Source organism: Myotis nattereri, assembly GCF_964212035.1.
Source record: "Myotis nattereri genome assembly, chromosome: 2".
Lineage (NCBI taxonomy): Eukaryota > Metazoa > Chordata > Mammalia > Chiroptera > Vespertilionidae > Myotis > Myotis nattereri.
Genome location: NC_138076.1, coordinates 214,436,847 through 214,456,071, shown reverse-complemented (window position 1 = coordinate 214,456,071; position 19,225 = coordinate 214,436,847). Strand labels below are relative to the sequence as shown.

The 19,225-nt window shown below is 64.1% G+C and overlaps 1 protein-coding gene across 1 annotated transcript; it reads right to left on the bottom strand.

The window, feature by feature from the left end:
- Positions 1–1,223: 1,223 nt before the first annotated feature.
- On the bottom strand, positions 1,224–18,753 carry TTC38 (tetratricopeptide repeat domain 38). Its single transcript, XM_081083770.1, has 12 exons — positions 18,678–18,753; positions 17,747–17,918; positions 16,287–16,460; positions 13,143–13,218; positions 12,275–12,394; positions 8,538–8,597; positions 7,441–7,479; positions 6,295–6,376; positions 4,343–4,508; positions 3,531–3,690; positions 3,282–3,355; positions 1,224–2,733 (listed from the first exon to the last, which is right to left on the bottom strand). Exons 2-12 carry the CDS (start codon positions 17,914–17,916, stop codon positions 2,640–2,642), a joined length of 1,215 nt encoding a protein of 404 aa, XP_080939896.1. The 5' UTR covers positions 17,917–17,918; positions 18,678–18,753; the 3' UTR covers positions 1,224–2,639.
- Positions 18,754–19,225: the final 472 nt, after the last annotated feature.

The following is a 19,225-nucleotide window of genomic DNA, read 5'->3' as shown; positions in this document are numbered from 1 at the left end:
TGTGGGTTCTGATCCCCGCTCTTCAGCTGTAAATGGAGACAGTTAAATTCCTGTCGTAGAGTGTTGTAGAGACTAGACGAGGCAGGTTCATCTGCCTGCTTTGCAAAGCTGCACGCGGTTCCTAGTCCAGTAAGGAGACCTGGTCACTTGGTACTGGACACTGCGGTTTGTGCCCCTGGACCAGGAGCTCTCTGGGCGCGGGGGACAGTGATCAGGGCCTGGGCAGGGCCAGAGGGGTGGCAGGAGCCTGCCCTGGGCTTTACAGCCTCCTGGAGCTGGGTTGGTTGGGGGGTTTGGGGGCAGGTTGGAGGGGTGCACCTCCAGGCAGGGTCCCGTGGCCAGGTGACGGGTCTGCGTGGGGAGTGCACCCGTTGGAGCCAGCAGGAGACCCCTGGCCTGAGAGGGGCTGACTGGTGGCCAGGCCAGGCAGCTTAGACAACCACACTTGACCCTTGGGGCTCCGCCCAGACCAGTGTCAGGAAGCTCTGGCTCATTAACAGGGACTGAAGGAGGGAGGGGCGGAGGGACTGGGGAGGGAACAGCGCCTCCTCCCCATTCCCCGACTCTGGAGGGAGACACCGTTTTCAGGGGTGACGTCGAGCCATTGATCTGGGCAGGCAGGTGAGATGTGTCCAGGGGAAGCCATCCTGTGCCCGACTTCCACTAAGAGGCCTTCCAGGACGGCTGGGGCCCCCTCTGGGCCCCTCGTCCCTGGTTCCACACCATCCACACCCATCACTCCGTGTGGCCGTGGTCCCGCTTCTCTTCTCATTCCTGTTCGGGCTCCTCAAGAGACGCTGAGCTCCTGCAGGGCAGGTGGGTCTGTCACCTCTGTCCTCCAGCCTCACCCAGCCCAGCGCGGGGCACCAGGCAGGAGCTGAGCGAGGGCTCGGCAAGATGGGGGAGGGGGTTTAGTGCCTTGGAAGGAACCCGGCTTGCACTCTGCCTCCCCTTGGGCTTATCTTGGCACCCCAACACCTCGTTTCTATCTGGGGTCTCCCTCTGCAGCCTCCCTCGTCACCCTCACCAGGTTCTGATGTGCTGGGCCCCTGGCCCCTGCCTCTCCCTCCCGAGTCTCTGATCCTGGGTTCCGTTCTGAGTCCCGTCATCTTTGGCTCAGGATCCTGCTTAACTGGAGAGGAGAGATGGAGCCAGACAGACCAGGCGCAAATCCCAGCTACACCCAAGAGCCGTTGGGTGTAGGAAACACCAACCAGGGTCACACTGGCTTTATTATTACTTTAATGTGTTTTTATTGACTTCAGAGAGGAAGGGAGAGGGAGAGAGCGGTAGAGACATCAATGATGAGAGAATCATGATCGGCTGCCTCCTGCACGCCCCCTACTGAGGACCAAGCCCACAACCCGGGCATGTGCCCCTCACCGGAAATGGAACCGTGACCTCCTGGTTCCTAGGTCAACGCTCAACCACTGAGCCATGTCTGCCGGGCCATTCTAGCTTTAGAAAGAGGAGGATTTACTGGCCGAAGGAACAGGGAAATGCAGGCATGGCCCTGCTTCAGGCCCGGTTGGAGAGAGGCCTCAAAGGGGGCTGGGTTGGGTCATCTCCCAGCCCCTCGAGGGTCCTGCTCACCTCAGGCAGGCGGCTTTGTCCGCACACTAAACTGAAACCTCCTGGCTCAGGGGACCTGGGGCCAGATGAACCCCGGAAGCAGGAACATTGAAGCCACATGTCACGATGCTTTGGTTTTTGCCACAAGAGGGCAGCCCGAGCTCAACCCTCACACCCCAGAAAGCGGGCAGCTCCACTGCTCTGTTCCTCTGACCCAGTGGTTCTCAACCTTCTGGCCCTTTAAATACAGTTCCTCATGTTGTGACCCAACCATAACATTATTTTCGTTGCTACTTCATCACTGTCATGTTGCTACTGTGATGAATCGTCATGTAAATATCTGATATGCAGGATGGTCTTAGGCGACCCCCGTGAAAACGACCGCCAAAGAGGCCGCGACCCACAGGTTGAGAACCGCTGGTCTGACCAAAGTCACAGTCCATGTTAGAAACCATGTGTGGGGGCCCCTTCACAACATGCAGTTCAGAATAAAGAGAGACAAGCCCACATCAATGTCACCAAATGCCCCCGGGACGTGGCCAGGGCGGCAGGAGGGCACCCACGGGCTGTGCTCCCGTGAGGAGGGGAGGCTGAGATGAGGTCCCTCCCTTCCCCCAGGAGGGCCAGGGCCTCCACTCGCTGTGGCCTGGGCAAGTCACTGCCCCCTCTGGTTCCCTCACTCCTAACCTGCCTGGGAGAGGATGCGAAGACAATGAGGGTGACCCCAAGGGCAGCCTGGGGTGGGGTGCCCCGGGCTGTGAAGACGCCCCCTCCCCTCCCCCCGGCCCCCATCCTACCCCAGCTTCCAACCCTTGAACAACAGGAGGCGCAAGGTCCCTGGGAAAATACAATTTGCAAGGCCAGTGGACACAGAGCACGCGCCTTGGCCTTTAACAAGGATTAGAAGGAGATTCTGAATCATCTCTACATACAGTCACATCCCCTCTTCCCGTGAGGCCGCTGGTCCAGGGCTCTGTTTAAAGCTGCAGACCACTCCCCAGGCCTGTCGCTGTGGCTGCTGAGCTAGGACGCCCGCCGCCGGCGGCTCTGCACTGGGCCCGGCCGGCTCACTGCAGGAGGTGGACAGTGGCCGCCTTGCGCATGAGCCGCTCAGTCAGGGGCGAGTTGGGCTTCAAGGCGTCCCGCTCCATCAGAAGGCTTCTGCAGACACAGAGACGGGGCTGTTGGTGGAACCTTCTAGAAGGAGGTGGGGGCCCGATGGGTCGCTCAGCCCTGAGGCAGCTCCCAGGCAGCTGGGCTGGGGCTGACGTGGTCCGAGAACAAGAAGCCCCCGTTCCCAGGCTGCGGGAGGGGGCAGCCTCAAGTTCTGGGCAGCGGGGGCTGGGCCTGCCTGCCCTCCGCCTCCTGGCACCAGCCCGGTCAGAAAGGAGAAGGGCACTGAAGCCTGAAGGGTTGGTAGGGGCATCAGGTGGCAGAGGTCGGTACCCGAGGCGGAGGGCACACACGTGCAAGGCCCCGGGCCTGGGAGGCAGCGTGTCTGGGCAACTAGCTCAGCGTGGCCGGAACGAGGAGGGGCTGTGCCCTTCACGCTGACATGGCAACAGGGAGGACCACGCAGCGGAGCCTGGTGTCTGCGTAACCTCAAAGCTGGGAACCGCCCCGGCCCAGGGAGGTGGGGCCGCTGAGCATCCGGACGCCCCGGGGAGACCCCGTGTGGGAGCTGTGACCTGAGACCCCGAGGAACTCACCGGGCCAGGTTCCTGTGGGGGCCCGAGGTGCACTGCAGGGCCGCGTGGATCAGCAGCTGGCTGAAGACGTCTCTCTGCAAGGTCACGGGCAGGTCAGGCTCCCGGACGTGGGTGAGGGAGGACACCCCCCTCCGGAAGGCCACCCGCTCTCGGGGCGGGTTGGGCGCGAGGAGGTAAGGACGCCCCACGCTGTGGGCTCCGTCCCTCGGAGCCGGGCTGCGGGGCGGGCGGGGCGGGCGGCGGGCTCACCTGCGCGTTGCTGCCCCCGATCTGGACGATGCGGTAGCGGATGGGCAGCAGGAGCTCCAGGACGCGGTCGGGGTTCCCGCGCTCGGCCTCCACGAGGGCCTGGCACAGGGGCAGCCCCACGTCGCGGGCCAGGCGGAGCTGGCAGTTCTCGCCGGGGGACCTGCCACGAAGGTGGTGTCAGGGGCCTGCCCGTCACAGCGCAGCTCCGCCCCTGCTCAGCCCATGGTCCTGGCCCTGAGCGTACAGGCAGCTCCCTGTCGCTGGGCACCTCGCCTGGCAGAGGGGCAGGGCAAGCGGCCGTGGTGGTGACCAGCTCAAGCGGTGGCCAAGGCCACCCTCCACCAGGCCTCAGGACAGACCACAGGGGGCACATGCCCCGCCCCCCGGCGAGAGCCTCCCGGTGGAGGCCAGGCCTGGCTGCATCTCCAGGACCCGCCGCCGAGGCCCTGCCCCCCAGGCTCCCTCTGGCCTCCACGGTGGCGGGCAGTGGCCCCACCAGTGCCAGGAACCTGCACGAGGCGCGTCGCTGTCCCACCGCCTGCCTCAGCCGCACTGTCCCCGGTTTGCACACGGGGAAACTGAGGCTCGGGAAAAAGAAGTGCTTCGGGGACTCCACCACCTCCCTGGGGGAGGCTGCCCCTGTGACAGGAGGCTCTCCCCCCCACCCAGGGCTGCCCACCTGGAGGATGGAGGGTGCCCACCTGGGCTCACAGCTGGGAGCAGGCCTGGACGCATCCCCACGGCCGCGCTCACAACGGGACCCCACCCCGGCCTCCCCGCACAGAGGCGCCCGGAGCCCTGGCCCCGCGTACTCGCTGGCCTCCTGCAGGGTGGTGAGCAGCTCCTGCGTGGTCTGGGCGTCCCGTGCACCCAGGGACGCCATCAGGAAGTGGGCGTCGTTGAACAGCAGGATGTGGTCGCGGCTGTGCTCCCGGGTCACGGGCAGGACATCCCGCCACCGCTCGCCCACAGACACCCCTAGGACGCGGGGAGGAAACCACCAGGAGCGTGAGGCTCCTGCGCCCCGTCCCACACCCGCATGTGGGGCCCTAGGACCCTTCTCCCGGAGGAAGGCCGAGGGGGCAGCAAGCAGAGCCCGGACTCGCCTGAGGCCTTCGCCCGACGTTCCCTTCATTCAGTTGTAAAGCCAATCAGTGCATCCGTCAGGAAGCTAATTGTAAAAGCCATCGATCCCCGAACCACCTCGTAAATGCTTCCCACGCTATTGCCAGTCGGGTGCCTGATACGTAACAGGTGCTCGATAAAACCTGCCAAGTAAGCAGCCTTCTTCCGCCTTTGCCCCCATTTCTCCACCCCGGACAGTCCCTGCTTCCGACCCTCTGACCCTCTCGCCGGCACCACCCCTCCTGTCCTCTGCCCCCTGGGGCTCCGGGGGCTCCCCCTTCTCCCGGGCACCTCCAACCAGGGATGTTGCCCTGGGCAATTCCGGACCTGGCTGCGTGTCTCCACTCTGCGCGTGAGGGATGAGCGGCCGCTGTGCCCTCGCCCTGCCCCCGACCGTTCTGGACGGTTTTGGTGACAGGGACACAGGCCTCCCCTAGACCAGGTTGCAGGTCCCAGCCTTGCCACCGGGACAGCCAGGAGGCAGCCTCTGCAGGGGTCCGCTCCCTCCCGATCCCCAGGGCCCCTCAAGGACCTCCCCACCTCCTCACTGTTTCCTCCGCCTCCTCCCCCTTCCTCAGCCTCTGGCCTCAGCTTCCCCTGGCTCAGCCCCCACGGCTCAGAGGCTCCTTCTCAAAGGGGGACTGGAGCCCGGCTGGTGCGGCTCAGTGGTTGAGCACCGACCCAGGAACCCAGAGGTCACGGTTCGGCTCCCGGCCGGGGCGGATGCCCTGGTTGCAGGCTGGGTCGCCAGTGGGGGGCGTGCAGGATCGGTGATGTTTCCCTCTCATCGATGTTTCTTTCCCTCTATGCCTCGCCCCTCCCCTCTCTAAAAATCAATAAAAACATATTAAAATTAACTAAGGAAAGCAGACCCGAGCCGTCTGTCCCTGCTCAGCGGCTCCTCTGAGGCCGAGGAAGGCCAGCTCCTCACTGGCCCGTGGCTGCGGCCTCCGTGCCGGGGGCTTTGGAGAGCCGCTCTCTGCCTGGACCACTGTCCCCGTCTCTGCCTGGCAAGCCCTGCGCACCCTCCACGGCCACGTTCACCGCCACCGGGGAGCCGCGCCCCCCCCCCCCCCGCGGCCTGCCCGCCTGCCGGTCTCACCCCCACTGTCCTGCTGACCCAGGGTCGGGAGGGGCCCAGGCCGGCTCTGCTGGGCCTGGGAGGAGAACCATCGGGCGCAGAGCTGGCCGGGAGCCTCCGTCGCCCCAGAGCTGGGGCCAGCCCCGCCCAGCTCCCTGCAGAGCGTGGGTGACTGTGGAGAAACCGCTCTGAGCCTCAGGGGGCTGAGGACTCTCCCTTCCCTTGTTCTAGAAAAGGCGGCAGCCCAGAGACAGGCGGCCAGGTGCCAGCTGTGCCCGCAGGCCTGGTGGGCAGGCTGTGGGGAGCGCAGGTGCCACCCTGGGCACAGGGCCCGAGGCCTGCACACGGGAGGTGGTGGGAACTGGGAGAAAGGGCCATGGCGCCTCGTCCCAGGCTCAGGCAGCTGGGAGGCAGCACAGCCCTCGTGCCCAAGGCCGTGGCTGGGGCGGGGGGAGGGGCGTCCCGGGACCTGCAGCGGGAGGGGAGGGTGGTGAGGCCTGTCCCCTCACCATGCAGGAGGGGAGGGTGGGGACCAAGGGGGGAGCAGGGAGCCGGCACCTTCCATCTGCAGCCGGTACAGCATGGAGCAGCTGTCCACCACGTCCAGCATGGCGCCGCTGGCCCGCAGGCTGGGGAGGATCTGGAAGGCAGGGTGGGCGAGGCCTCAGCAGCTCAAGTCCCCACCCCCCTCGTCCCCTCCCTGCCCCCCACACCAGGCACAGACCTGGGGGAGCATGTGCGGACCCGGCATCCGCCACCTCCCACCCCAGCCGTGGACCCCGCTCCCGGGCCCGCGTCTGCCCGTCCGCGGTTCTAGAAGGCTGGCTGGTCTCCGCCTCGCGGCCCACGGCTCTCGGCACCCTTCCGCTCTCACCATGAGCCCTGACAGCGCGAAGGACCCCTCAGGAAAAGGGCCCGAGTGTCTTCCCCGGAGCTCAGCCCCCACGCACTTGTCTGACCTCAGGCCTCTGTCCTGAGGCCTGTACTGGGCTGCCTGGAGCTGGGAGTCAGGCTTTTTATTCTCTGAGAAGCATATCTAGCCCGGCCGGTGTGGCTCAGTGGTTGAGCATCGACCTAGGAACCAGGAGGTCACAGTTTCATTCCCGGTCGGGGCACAGGCCCAGGTTGCGGGCTCAGTCCCCAGTGTGGGGCGTGCAGGAGGCAGCCGATTCATGGTTCTCTCTCATCATTGGGGTCCCCCCTCTCCCTTCCTCTCTGAAATCAATAAAAAGGCATTTTTTAAAAGCACACCTAGGGGCCGGGGAGAGGTGTGGGGAGTTAGTGCTCAGGGAGCACCGGGCGTGAGTTGAGAAGATGAAGTTCTGGAGACAGTGGTGGGCCAGATGCACATCGATGCGAACGGACTCGATGCCACCAACCTGGACACCTAAAGCTGGTCAAAATGGCCGGTTTTAGGTTCCATACGTTTTTCCACAATAAAAAATTCCTATCGGATCAATGGAGAAGAGCCTGGGATTTCAGAGACCACCAAGGTGTAATTCCACCAATGCCCGCAAGGGGGCACTGCCCACCCACCGTCTTCACCCCGCCACAAGGCCCGGTAGTTCGCCGGGTCTTACACAGACTGGTTCCCCTCCGGCGGTTGGCTGTTTCCGGCCGGGGCAGCCGTGATGGGCTCAAAGGTCTAGAGACGACAAGCCAAATTGCCGCAATAAACCGAACCGTGTGCCAACAGGGACTTACGTGGTCGTCGTAAATGGTCAGCGCGGCCTCATACTCGCCCTGGAAAAGCGAAGTTCCGGTGGTTACTGCCGAGAGGCGAGGTGTGATCGGAGGAATGAACGGGGAACGCGCCACGAGGGCCCCCGCGCTACGGAGGGCTGGGCGCGCCTGGTGCGGACCTGGGGGTGGGAGCCTCGGCCGCCTCTGCCCTGGCCTGCGCGTCCGGTCACAGGAGACGGACGCGGCCTCGCTGCTAAGGGGACGCTGTCACAGCACATTCTTCCTACAAGCGCTTGTCCGCCTGCGGCCAGCTCCCTCCTGGACCCCCTCGTCTCCTCTCTGCGCTCCTCCCTGCACACACGGCTGTGATCACCGCTCCACTGGGCAGCGTGTCACCGCGGTCTCCGTGTCCCTGCCCGGTCCCGTCTCCCCAGCACTCCTCTTCGGGCACTTAGGGGGCGTCCACAGTCTCTCTGAGGAGCAGCTTAGAGTGGAGCCAGGGGCAGAACCAGATGGGACCAGGCGGCCCCCCACCTGGCTCCCCTGGGGCAACGCATCGGGAGCGTCCTGGGCTCAGCAGGTCACCCAGCAACAGGGACACTTGGTCTGAGGCGTGGCCGCAGGCTGCACACGACACGGCTGGTCTCCAAGTGCAGGCGGTGCCGGTGCCGTAGGTGGTTCAGGCCCGAAAAGCTATCAAAACCACGCAGCCTCTCCCACATTGGGACACCCTTTAAAGGCGTGCGCACAGCCCGGCCGGCCTGGCTCGATGGAGAGGGATTGGCCCGTGGACCGAAGGGTCTCGGGTTCAATTCCCGTCCAGAGCGTGTACCTCGGTTGCAGGCTCGATCCCCGGCCCCGGTCAGGGTGCAAATGGAAGGCAGCCGATCGAGGTGTCTCTCTCACATCGATGTGTCTCTCTCTCCCCCCTCCTTCCTCCCTTCCACTCTCAAAAAAAAAAAAAAAAAAAAAAAACCAATGGGGAAAATGTCCTCGGGTGAGGATAATAAATAAATGTGCAAACACACAGTACGGCTCCGCGGGATGTGCGGGCAGCGAAGGGCGAAAAGCGTGTCTCTCTCCGGACAGCTTCACGGGAAACACGCCAGGCGTCTTACCTTTTCAATCAGATACAAAGCCCAGTGCCAGTAGTTGTGACAAGCAAGCATGTCCGAGCCCTGGGGAGAGAGGAGAGAATCGGAAACACTCCACAGCCCCTGGGAGAAAGGCCCGGATGTTGGCTTCTGTAGGCCCCACACCCTGGAGTGTGGGAACACTTCCCGGGCGCCGCTCGGAGGCCGGTCTGAGCCCGTGTTCCCACGCCGCCTCCTTCAGCGCCAGGGACGGCGGGTCGATGCCTGCGCTTGCTGAGGAGACTGAGGCCGGGGAGCCGGCCACGGGTCAGCCTGAGCGAGGAAGCAGAGAAGCAGGGGTCACTCAGCTCCTCACCCACCTGCCTTGTGTGGGGTGAAGTGAACAGGAAATCACCCAGCACAGGGCCCACCGTGTCCACCCTGTGCAAGGCCCACCGTGTCCACCCAGCACTGGGCCCACCGTGTCCACCCAGCACAGGGCCCACCGTGTCCACCCTGTGCAGGGCCCACCGTGTCCACCCAGCACAGGGCCCACCGTGTCCACCCGGTGCAGGGCCCACCGTGTCCACCCGGCACAGGGCCCACCGTGTCCACCCGGCACAGGGCCCACCGTGTCCACCCGGCACTGGGCCCACCGTGTCCACCCGGCACAGGGCCCACCGTGTCCACCCGGCACTGGGCCCACCGTGTCCACCTGGCACTGGGCCCACCGTGTCCACCCGGCACTGGGCCCACCGTGTCCACCTGTGCAGGGCCCACCGTGTCCACCCGGCACTGGGCCCACCGTGTCCACCCGGCACTGGGCCCACCGTGTCCACCCTGCACTGGGCCCACCGTGTCCACCCTGCACTGGGCCCACCGTGTCCACCCGTGCAGGGCACACCGTGTCCACCCTGTGCAGGGCCCACCGTATCCACCCTGTGCAGGGCCCACCGTGTCCACCCAGCGCAGGGCCCACCGTATCCACCCTGTGCAGGGCACACCGTGTCCACCCTGTGCAGGGCCCACCGTATCCACCCTGTGCAGGGCCCACCGTGTCCACCCAGCACAGGGCCCACCGTGTCCACCCAGCACAGGGCCCACCGTGTCCACCTGCGCAGGGCCCACCGTGTCCACCTGTGCAGGGCCCACCATGTCCACCCAGCGCAGGGCCCACCGTGTCCACCTGTGCAGGGCCCACCGTGTCCACCCGGCACAGGGCCCACCGTGTCCACCTGCGCAGGGCCCACCGTGTCCACCTGTGCAGGGCCCACCATGTCCACCCAGCGCAGGGCCCACCGTGTCCACCTGTGCAGGGCCCACCGTGTCCACCCAGCACTGGGCCCACCCTGTCCACCCTGTGCAGGGCACCTGACCAAGCCGCCAGGGCCAGGGAGCCAGGGAACTCCTGCAGGGATTGGTGAGCCCCCAGCAGGGGGGGCAGGCGGACGCCTGGACGCCAGCCCTTCCTTCTACCGCCTGCCGTGCAGCCGCCTCCTCCTCGCGGGCACCACCTCCGTCCCCTGGAAAGGGCCTGGCAGCGCCTCCATGGCCCCTGGCCTCTCTGCACCTGTGCTGAGGACGCAAGCTGCCGCCCCCTCTCCGACCCTGGGGTTTCAGAGACAACCGAGATGTGTAATTCCATCAGTTACCAATTGGTGTCTCTGCTCAGGCTGGCCCTTGGCTGGGGCACCGCCCGCTCCCCCTGCTTCACCTGCAGACTCCTACACATCCTTCATCACCCAGCTCAAAGGCTGCCTTCGCCAGGAAGCCTTCCCTGACCACGTCCCCTCAAGCCCAGTTCGGTCAGATGCCTCCCTGGGTACTCACTCCCCCGCGGGCCCTGGCCTGGGTGGCCCGTGGGCTGCCGGGAGCCTGCTCACTGCGCTTGACCAGGTCTTCTGAGGACCGAGAAGTCCAGGCTGGGCTCTCAGCGGGGTCCACAGGGCCAGCACACAGCCAGGGACAGTGGCTGGAGGAGGAAAGCGCATCCCAGGCCACACTGTCCCTTCCAGAGCTGCCCGGCCAGGCTGGAGGCCGCCAGCAGACACGGCAGGGGACAGGCGCAGACGGCAGGTGACGCCAGCCGGTCGGGAGTCGACCCCGGGAGCCTGAGCCGCCTCATCTCATATGTTTGGAACCAACACCCAAGGGAGCTCGCGTGGGGCCAGGGCTTCAGAGCTGTCACCGCAGCAGGTGTAAGAGGAGGACCCCGAGGCTCAGAGGGTCATGTTCACGCCCAGGACAGAGCCAAGCCAGCAAAAGCAGGGTCCCGGGAGACATGTTTACGGAAGGAGCTGAACGCCCCGGCCGGGCCCCTCCACCCCCCGCCTCCCTCCGTTCTGCCTGGACAAGCCCTGGCCCAGCCGGGAGGGGCTGCATGCTGCTCCCCCACTCCCAGACCCAGGGCTCCCCGGAACCAGCAGTCAGTATCTGCATGGGGAGCCCGAGGCAGGTCCTGCAGGGGCCCCCCAGGCTCTCCTGTCCCCGGAGCTGGGGGACCCTTCGGAAGACCTGAGTGTGAGCGCAGGGGCTCACAGCTCTCACTGTCACCGTCTGCCTGCCGCCCGCACCGCTGCCGAGAAGCCAGCGTCGCTCCCTGTCGTCACGGAGGCCCCTGACAGACGGGGGGCCACACCAGGAAACCACCCTCCGTCGGAAACGCCCTCCGTCGGATGCATGTATCCCACGCACTGACCCCCGGCCCCCCGGCTCAGCGCGACCCACCCTAAAGGTGCTCGGGGACCGCCCAGCCCGCGCTCGGGCGACCACCGACACGAGCCTGTTCTCCGATCAAGTGCCCAGCGTCTCATGAGCTTTATCACGCGTATCTCAGTGGGTGAGCGCCAGCCGCAGGCCCGGGGTCCGGGGTTCCATTCAGGGCCAAGGGCACCTACTTCAGCTGCAGGCTCGACCTCGGCCCTGGTCGGGCGCGTGTGGAAGGCAACTCATCGATGTCTTTCTCCCATCGATGTCTCTCTCTCTGTCTCTCCCCCTCCCTTCCACTCTCTCTAAAAATTGATGGAAAAATATCCTCGGGGAGGATTAACAACGAAAATAAATCAATAAGGCTCCATGGCCCCATAGAAACACCCCCCCTAATTCTAATCCTGGGGAGTCAGGGCCACCTGTCCTTCCCACAGGCACGTCCCAGGCCGGGAGCCGCCACGGACGCAGCCCCTGCGCCCGGTTCCTGGTGCTTCCGCGGTTTGCGCCGTCACTGAGCGCCCGCCGCTCGGTCCAGCCCGGGCAGAGGCCCTCTGTCCTGGCCAGCAGCGCCCTGGGGAGCCCACACGGCAAAGAGAAGGGCAGGGCAGCCACCGCACCTGGACAGGTGGCCAGGCCGTGCCAGACGCAAGCCCAGGACAACAGGTGCACATGGAGGGCAACCTCTGAGCCACCACGGCCGGGACGCCAGGAGGGGGCAGGGAGGTCCAGCCCTGCCCCACAGGACGCCCGCCCCCAGGCCAGCCCTGCAGACCCTCCCTCGCCCTCACCCACGCCCTGCGGCCAGCGCTCCCTGAGCCCACCCCTGGGTGCCATGCGGAGCCCTCATGGTTCCCGCCCTGCCAGGCTCCTTTCCCTGGGCACTTCCTGTCCATTCCTTTCACCCCAAATGCCTCAGGCCAGGACCGACTCTAGAGTCACCTGCAAGATACTGGCCCAGGGGACACTGTGGCTGGACAGAAACGCCTCCCCAAACACAAGTTCCCGCGACCAAGCTGCACCCGTCACTTCTGTCCACAACCTGTCTGGGCAGATGACCGCGGCCCGACGCCTACCTTCCAGTGGGCTTCCGAGCGCTGCATGAAGTCCAACCCGGCCTTGACCTCCGCCTTCATCTCGTGAATGTGGGCCACGGTGTGCACCGACCACGCGTCCGTGGGGGTCACAGACAACGCCTGGGGGGCGGGAAAGACGGGGCGGATCAGTCAGGCTGCGGCTCGAGTTCTGCACACGTGGCCTGAGCTGGAGGCCGGACATCAGGTGGGGCCGGCGTGGGGACTGGGCTCAGCCTCAAACAAGAATGGCCCGAAGGCCAGACCTGCTGACCCCCTGCAGGATCCCAAGGGCTGTCACACCCATTTCACAGATGGGACTGAGGCTGGCCCGGGACCACCCAGCCGTCTTCCCCCTGCCAGGGCAAGCCTGAGGGAAGTGTTGGCCGCGGGACCCTGCCCCCCAGCCCCCAGCCCCCCAGCCAGGGCCACCAGAGCAGCCTCCGCTCCAATTGTGGCTCATCTCCCCCAGTGACATTAGTGACAGTAGTGAGGTCCGAGGTGGGAGCACCCGCATTTCCATACACTCCCGGCCTCCCAAGCTCTGGCTCCCGCAGGGTCAGGCGGGCTCTGGAGGCAGACAGAGCGGTGCCAGGGCCGCCCTCTGTGCCACCGGAGCGAGGGGCGGCCTCCCTGGCCTTGCTCGCCTTCCTCGCTTATGGAGGTAGTTTGTGCTTCGTGGCTCCGTGGGCCAAACCGTGGGAGGCGCTGGTGACCGGTGGCAGCTGCTGTTACCGCGAGCCCTTCACCCCCGAATCCTCGAGGAAACGGGCGCAGAGGGGGAGCCTGGCCAGGGTCACCCATGAGCGGGTCCTCGTGCCCTGCCCCATGGATGCCAGCCCTGAGGCCGGCACCTCGGGGAGCCACCCACCTCTTTGGCGAGCTTCTCCGCCTGGTCGTAGAGGTTGGTTTCCATCAACCCGAACGAGTAGATGCCTTTCACGTAGCTGAAGAGAGAGCGAAAGTCCTTTTTAAAAACGGGACCGGCACCGTTCAACCCTCAGCACGACCTGCGCGGGCCGATGTGCCCCCACACACCCGTGTGCACACGTGTCCTAGCGCGGAGTCGGGTGTGTGCGGATGTGGTCACGCCAGGAGGTGGGTCCCAAACCCGATGGCTGGTGCCCTGATAGCACGCGAAAGGAGAGCGAAGCTCGACACAGACACACACAGGACAGACCCGCGTGAGGACCGGGCAGGGACGGGTAGCGCAGCCGTGAGCCGGGGACCCTCCCCTAGAGCCTTCGACGGGCCCCCGGCCCCTGGATTTCGGACCGCGGCCTCCGTAGCGGAGAGAGAATGAATCTGTGGTTTTAAGCCTCCCAGCCTGTGGCCGCGGTTCTGGCAGTGCCAGGAGCTGGTCCACTGGCCCTGTGCCAGGCACCACGCCGCGTGCGGGGTCCCAGCGAGCGGATGCCCTGGCTGGGGAGAGGCGGCGTGACCTTTATCATCTGCGTGACGGCTCCCAACCCAACCCCTGTCTCCCTGCTGGACCCTCTGCAATTCACATCCCACCGCCCAGGATGCCAAGGTTCCCACGGGCGCGGCAAGGGCCTTTTCCCTCCTGCCCGCGGGGGGCTGCCCGCGAGGAGGGACAGCTCAGGGACAGCCCCGGGAGCCGTGGTGACCGCGGGCTGTCAGCAGCTTCTCCTCAGACCCCAGCTCCTGGAGGCGGGGCCCCGTCTGTCCAACTGGCTCTCGCCCGGGCCCCGCCGAGCACGGGCTGGGCGACACAGCGCTGACTAACCGTGCCTTCCTCGCCCCGTCACCGCCGGCACCGAGCTCCCCACCGAGCTCCCCACCGAGCTCCCCATCCAGCTCCCCACCCAGCTCCCCACCGAGCTCCCCACCCAGCTCCCCACCCAGCTCCCCACCGAGCTCCCCACCGAGCTCCCCACCGAGCTCCCCACCCAGCTCCCCACCGAGCTCCCCACCGAGCTCCCCACCCAGCTCCCCACCCAGCTCCCCACCCAGCTCCCCACCCAGCTCCCCACCGAGCTCCCCACCGAGCTCCCGCGCTCTTCCTGCGCTGCTGCGGGATTCCGCGGGGGCGAGAGAGAACCACCGAGCTTCTGTCTGCGGCTCGGGTGTGGTCGTGTCTCCGTGGACAGGGGAACTCCGGCTTTACTCTCCACGGAAGCAGCGTTCTGGAGCCCTGGCTTCCGACTTTGCCTTTAAATATTCACGGGCTCTTCTTGGGGTCCTGCCACCGCCAACAGCTAAGCGTGCACGGGATGCTCGCGGCCGGCAGCCTCTACCGGCTCCGGGACGGTTACGCTGATGTCACCTCGGCAGGGCCACGGCGCGTCGTCGTCGGGTCAGAGGCGATCTAGGTGCTGCTGTGACGGTCCTGCCTGTACGCGGCTGACATGTAAATCAGCAGATGACGCTCCACGGGTGGGTGTGGGTGGGCCTCGCCGCATCAGGCGAAGGTTTTCGAGCCGAGACTGACCTCCCAGGGGAGGAAGGAAGCGGCCTCCCCAGAGACGGCGACCCAGTGCGCTCCCCGACTTTCCCGACTGCGCTGCCCTGCGGCCTGGGACTCGCCAGCCGCCAAGAGCTGGAGCCAAGGCCGTACAATCCATGTCTCTACACGTACGCAGACACGGAGGCTGACGCTTGCAGACACGTGTAAGCACCATGAATACAGGTGCGCACGTGGCACTGGTTCTGTTTCTCTGGAGAACCCTCACTCACACGGCTCTTCAGTCCATTCATCTGTTTGACCTTCACCACAATCCTCTGGTTAAGGGGCGACGAAGCCCTGCCAGTGTGGCCCATGGTTAGGGTGTTGGCCTGCGCACCGAAGGGCCGCAGGTTCAATTCCCAGTCAAGGCATGGAGCTGCCTGGCAGGCTCGATCCCCAGCCCCGGTTGGGACACATGCAGGAGGCAACCAAACAATCGATGTCTCTCATCTCTCTCTCTCTCTCTCTCTCCTTCCCTTCCACTCTCTCTAAAAATCAATGGAAAAATATGCTCGGGTGAGGATTAACAAACACAACAGCAAGAAGCTGCAATGGAGGCGACCCTGTGCGGTGTCACTCGGGCTGTTCACAGGTCCGTCTACCCCTCCGCCCCCACCCCTCCCCTCCGAGCCACCGCAGAGCTGCGCTTGCTGGGTTCCTGGAAGGGTGGCCGGCTCTGGCCAATGACTCTGAGCCAGTGGTCCCCACCCTTTTTAGGCCACGCCCCACTGAGCATCTCTAACTCCTGATGCTCCCTCTCCGTGACCTAGAATTCTTATTATTCAAAAAGTGACCCCTATGCACGTGGAGGAAGCCTGAAAGGCCATTCACTTGGTCTAAACAAGCTTCCAAAGAACGTGGCGTCCATGAGAGAGAAAAAGAAAAGAACAAAAGGGCATTTCACTAAGGAATCACTAAGAAATTGTTAAGATAATAATAATACGAGGTGATGTGAAAAACAGCAAATAAAGTTTCAAAACGTATAATAGAGAACTGAAATGCAGAAATACGCCACAATATATACTTATAGGCTGCATAGGAGGCCCCTAGAACCATAAGAAATGCACAAAACTCACTGTTAATAACTCATCCTCGAACTGCCCCCTTAACAATCAAACTGCCGCCCGTGGGGTGTGGGCCCCAGTGGGCCCCGCTGCTCTGAGCGCGTCGGCACCCTCATGAGTCCCTCAGGAGAGCTCCTTCCGCTCTTGGTGTGTCCGAGAGCAGGTGCTCCACCACCCGGGGTCCCAGAGGGTGGCCCCGCAGGGCACAGCACCGGCCGCCTGGGACGGGCGGGGGCATGATGAGCAGAGACCTCGCTGTGGTCGCCCTGGAGGACCAGGTCTGCAGCAGGCTCATTGCCACGGCCAACTCCCCTGGGCTGACTGCGCAATGTGCCGCCTCACTCCCGGGTGGCGAGACGGCGCGTGAGGAAACCAGAAGAGCCACCGTGGCCTCACCTTGGGGGGAGGGCCAGGAGCCTGGCCCCAGCTCAGGGCAGGGGAGGGAGACGCGGCAGGAAATGATGTGGTTGCCAACGGCACGCACCTGCTCAGGGGGACGCCGGGTGTCCAGAAGGGGTAGACTCGGGCGGCAGAATCTCGCATCTGCTCCTGGTAGCCCAGGTAGAAGTAGGCGTCATGGGAGAACTTGAGGGCCAGCATGTCCGTGGGGTGGTCCCGGAGAATCTGCTCCCACAGCTCGCAGGCTCCGGGGAAGTTCCTGGGAGGAGAGCGCGGGTTCTCAGCGACAGGGACACAGCCCACCTGCGGGGGGGAGAGCATCGCTTCCTGCCAGCTCCGCAGTCTGCCCCGCACTGGCCACACACGCTCACACACACACACACACACACATGCACACGTGTGTGCACATGTGTGCACACACATACACACATGCACACACACATGGCAGGTCTTTCAATGACATCGTTCTGTTCAATGTTCTTTTAAAGAAATTTTTTTATGATTTCAGAGGGAGGGAGGGAGAGAAACATCAATAATGAGAATCACTGATCGGCTGCCTCCTGCACGCCCCACACTGGGGATCGAGCCCACGACCCGGGCCTGTGCCCTGACTGGGAATCGAACCGTGACCTCGTGGTTCATAGGCCGACACTCAGCCACGGAGCCACGTGGCAGGGCTGGTGTCCTATTAACACGGACAGGATGCTGTGGGAAGGTGGCGCTTGTCTATCGAGATGCCTGCGGTGAAACTGGCTTTGTTACGTGTCCCTTTGTTTAAAGTCACGGAACGTACCACTGACATTAGCGAGGACTCAACTGTACGAATAGACGTATCTACGTCGGCTTGTGGCCCATAGAATCAATCACCCAGTGGGTGGTTGTTCTCCTGAATTCAAACCAGACGGGAGCACTGGCTTAACAAGCGGCCCCAGGCAATGTCCGTGGAGACCAGGAACCGGCGCGGGAGGCCTGGGGGCAGAAGCCCAGCCAGCGCTAAGCCCCGGCACTGACCCCCCGGGGTCCTGGGCAGCTTCCTCTGTCCGCGGGCACTGACCCCCCCAGGGAGCCAGGGCAGCCTTTCTCTGTCGCTTCCAGAACCTGCACAGCAGCTCAGGTGGCCTCGCTCTGCGGGCGTCTCCCCGGCCTGAGCAGACCAGGCCGCCCGGACACGGGCTCCGGCTCCAACGCTGCTGGCAGGGGCAGTGGCGGGGAGAGCAGGTGCTGTGGGCAGATGCTCGAAGAGCGGGTAGGCAAAGGGGGAAGGTTTCTCTTCTATCTCTTATTTGTTTCTCTAATGTGGTCATATTATTTTTGTAAGAAAATAATAACCAATTTATTGAATGAAACAGTGAGCTGCTTTGAAAGCCCTACGGGGACCCTGGCCAGCTCCTCCCTCCTTCACGGTCCCCGGGACAGGGCAGCGGGCAGCAGGTGAGTGTCGATCAGAGGCTGGGAGGCGGGGCAATCACCCCGGGCAGCCTGTGGCACTGCCCCCAGGCCTCGGAGCGCCAGCCCCAGCCCCAGCCCCAGCCGGTCGCTCCTCACCCCTTGGCGAAAGCCTCCACCGCAGACACGTGCAGCCGCTCCCTCGGCGTCAGCGGCTGGGCTTTGGACATCTCCACCATGTTCCTCACCGCCAGCGCCAGCTCTCGGTCTAGCCGCACGGAGCTCCCGGTGCCAATCAGCACCAGGCCGTTGGCGATGGCGTGGCCCATGGCTGGTGAAAAGGTGGGGGGCAGCTGGTGACTCGCATGGCCCGCCCTGCCCTGCCCCACATGTGAAATGAGCAGCCCACGTCCCAGGAGGGGCAAGCGGGCGCAGGTGGGCAGTGCGCTGTGCCCCCACCAGAGTGCAGAGCTCAGCCGGGCCCTCACCCCCACCTGTAGGCCACACCCTGAAAGCATCCTGCACCCCACAAACATCTGCCTCATGAGGGCAACTGGGGAGTGCGTGTCTGGAGCACCCCCTCACCAGCTGAAACTTTTTAAAAATTTAATCCTCAGCTGAGAATATTTTTCCCATTGATTTTCAGACAGAGTGGAGGGAGAGAGGGAGGGGAGAGAGAGAGACATCGGGGTGAGGGAGACACAGTGATTGGATGCCTCCTGCACGCTCCCTGACTGGGGCTGGGGGCTGAACCCACAATCAAGGTATGCACCCTTGACCGGGAATGGAACCAGAAAGCCTTTGGTCCGCAGGCCGACGCTCTAACCACTGAGCGGACCAGCCAGGGCAGAGGAACCCCTCTTTCTCCAAACCTCGTTCTCATCTGAGAAATGGGATCAGTGTCTTTTTTGGAGAATGGGCGTCCAATTAGGGGGAAAGGTGCCTTCTCCAGACCCGGCATCGCCATGGGAGCAGCTGGTATTCCAACCACAACACAACACTGACTAGCCCCTCCCACCCCCTCCGTGCAAATGCCCGGCCGGGCACTGCCAGCCGCGACCCGGGGCCCAGCCCAGGGAGTGTCACTCACCGAAGGTCGGGTCTGCCGCCTTCAGCTTCGCCAGGCAGCCCTCGATGCCCCCGAGAGCCGCGTCGTTGGTCCACTTCACGTACTGAAACACAAGCACAGCGAGCCGTCGCGGGGCTCCCGCTGGTGAGGGCGCGGCCCGCAGCCAGGCCTGTGCTCCTTCCTGGAACACGGGGTGTTTTCTGGGCTCAAGGAAAGCAGGACTGGGTTGCTCTCAGCGAAGAGACTGAACACATGCACCTCGAGGCACGTTCTCTGGGGTTTCCAAAATCCCCACAGCCTCTGACCCAGCGGTTCTCAACCTGTGGGTCGCGACCCCTTTGGGGGTCGAACGACCCTTTCACAGGGGTCGCCTAAGACCATCGGAAAACACATCTATAATTACATATTGTTTTTGTGATTAATCACTATGCTTTAATTATGTCCGATTTGTAACAATGAAAATACATCCTGCATATCAGATATTTACATTACAATTCATAACAGTAGCAAAATTCCAGTTATGAAATAGCAACGACAATAATTTTATGGTTGGGGTCACCACAACATGA

Bases quoted from the DNA above. Each gene is read 5' to 3' on its own strand.
- TTC38 (XM_081083770.1), bottom strand. From the start codon at position 17,916: ATGGGCCACGCCATCGCCAACGGCCTGGTGCTGATTGGCACCGGGAGC. The intron at 12,395-13,142 runs GTGGGTGGCTCC...CCCGCCCCCCAG, and splicing joins CGGAGAAGCTCGCCAAAGAG to GCGTTGTCTGTGACCCCCAC. The intron at 6,377-7,440 runs GTAAGTCCCTGT...CCTGCCTTCCAG, and splicing joins TGACCATTTACGACGACCAC to ATCCTCCCCAGCCTGCGGGC.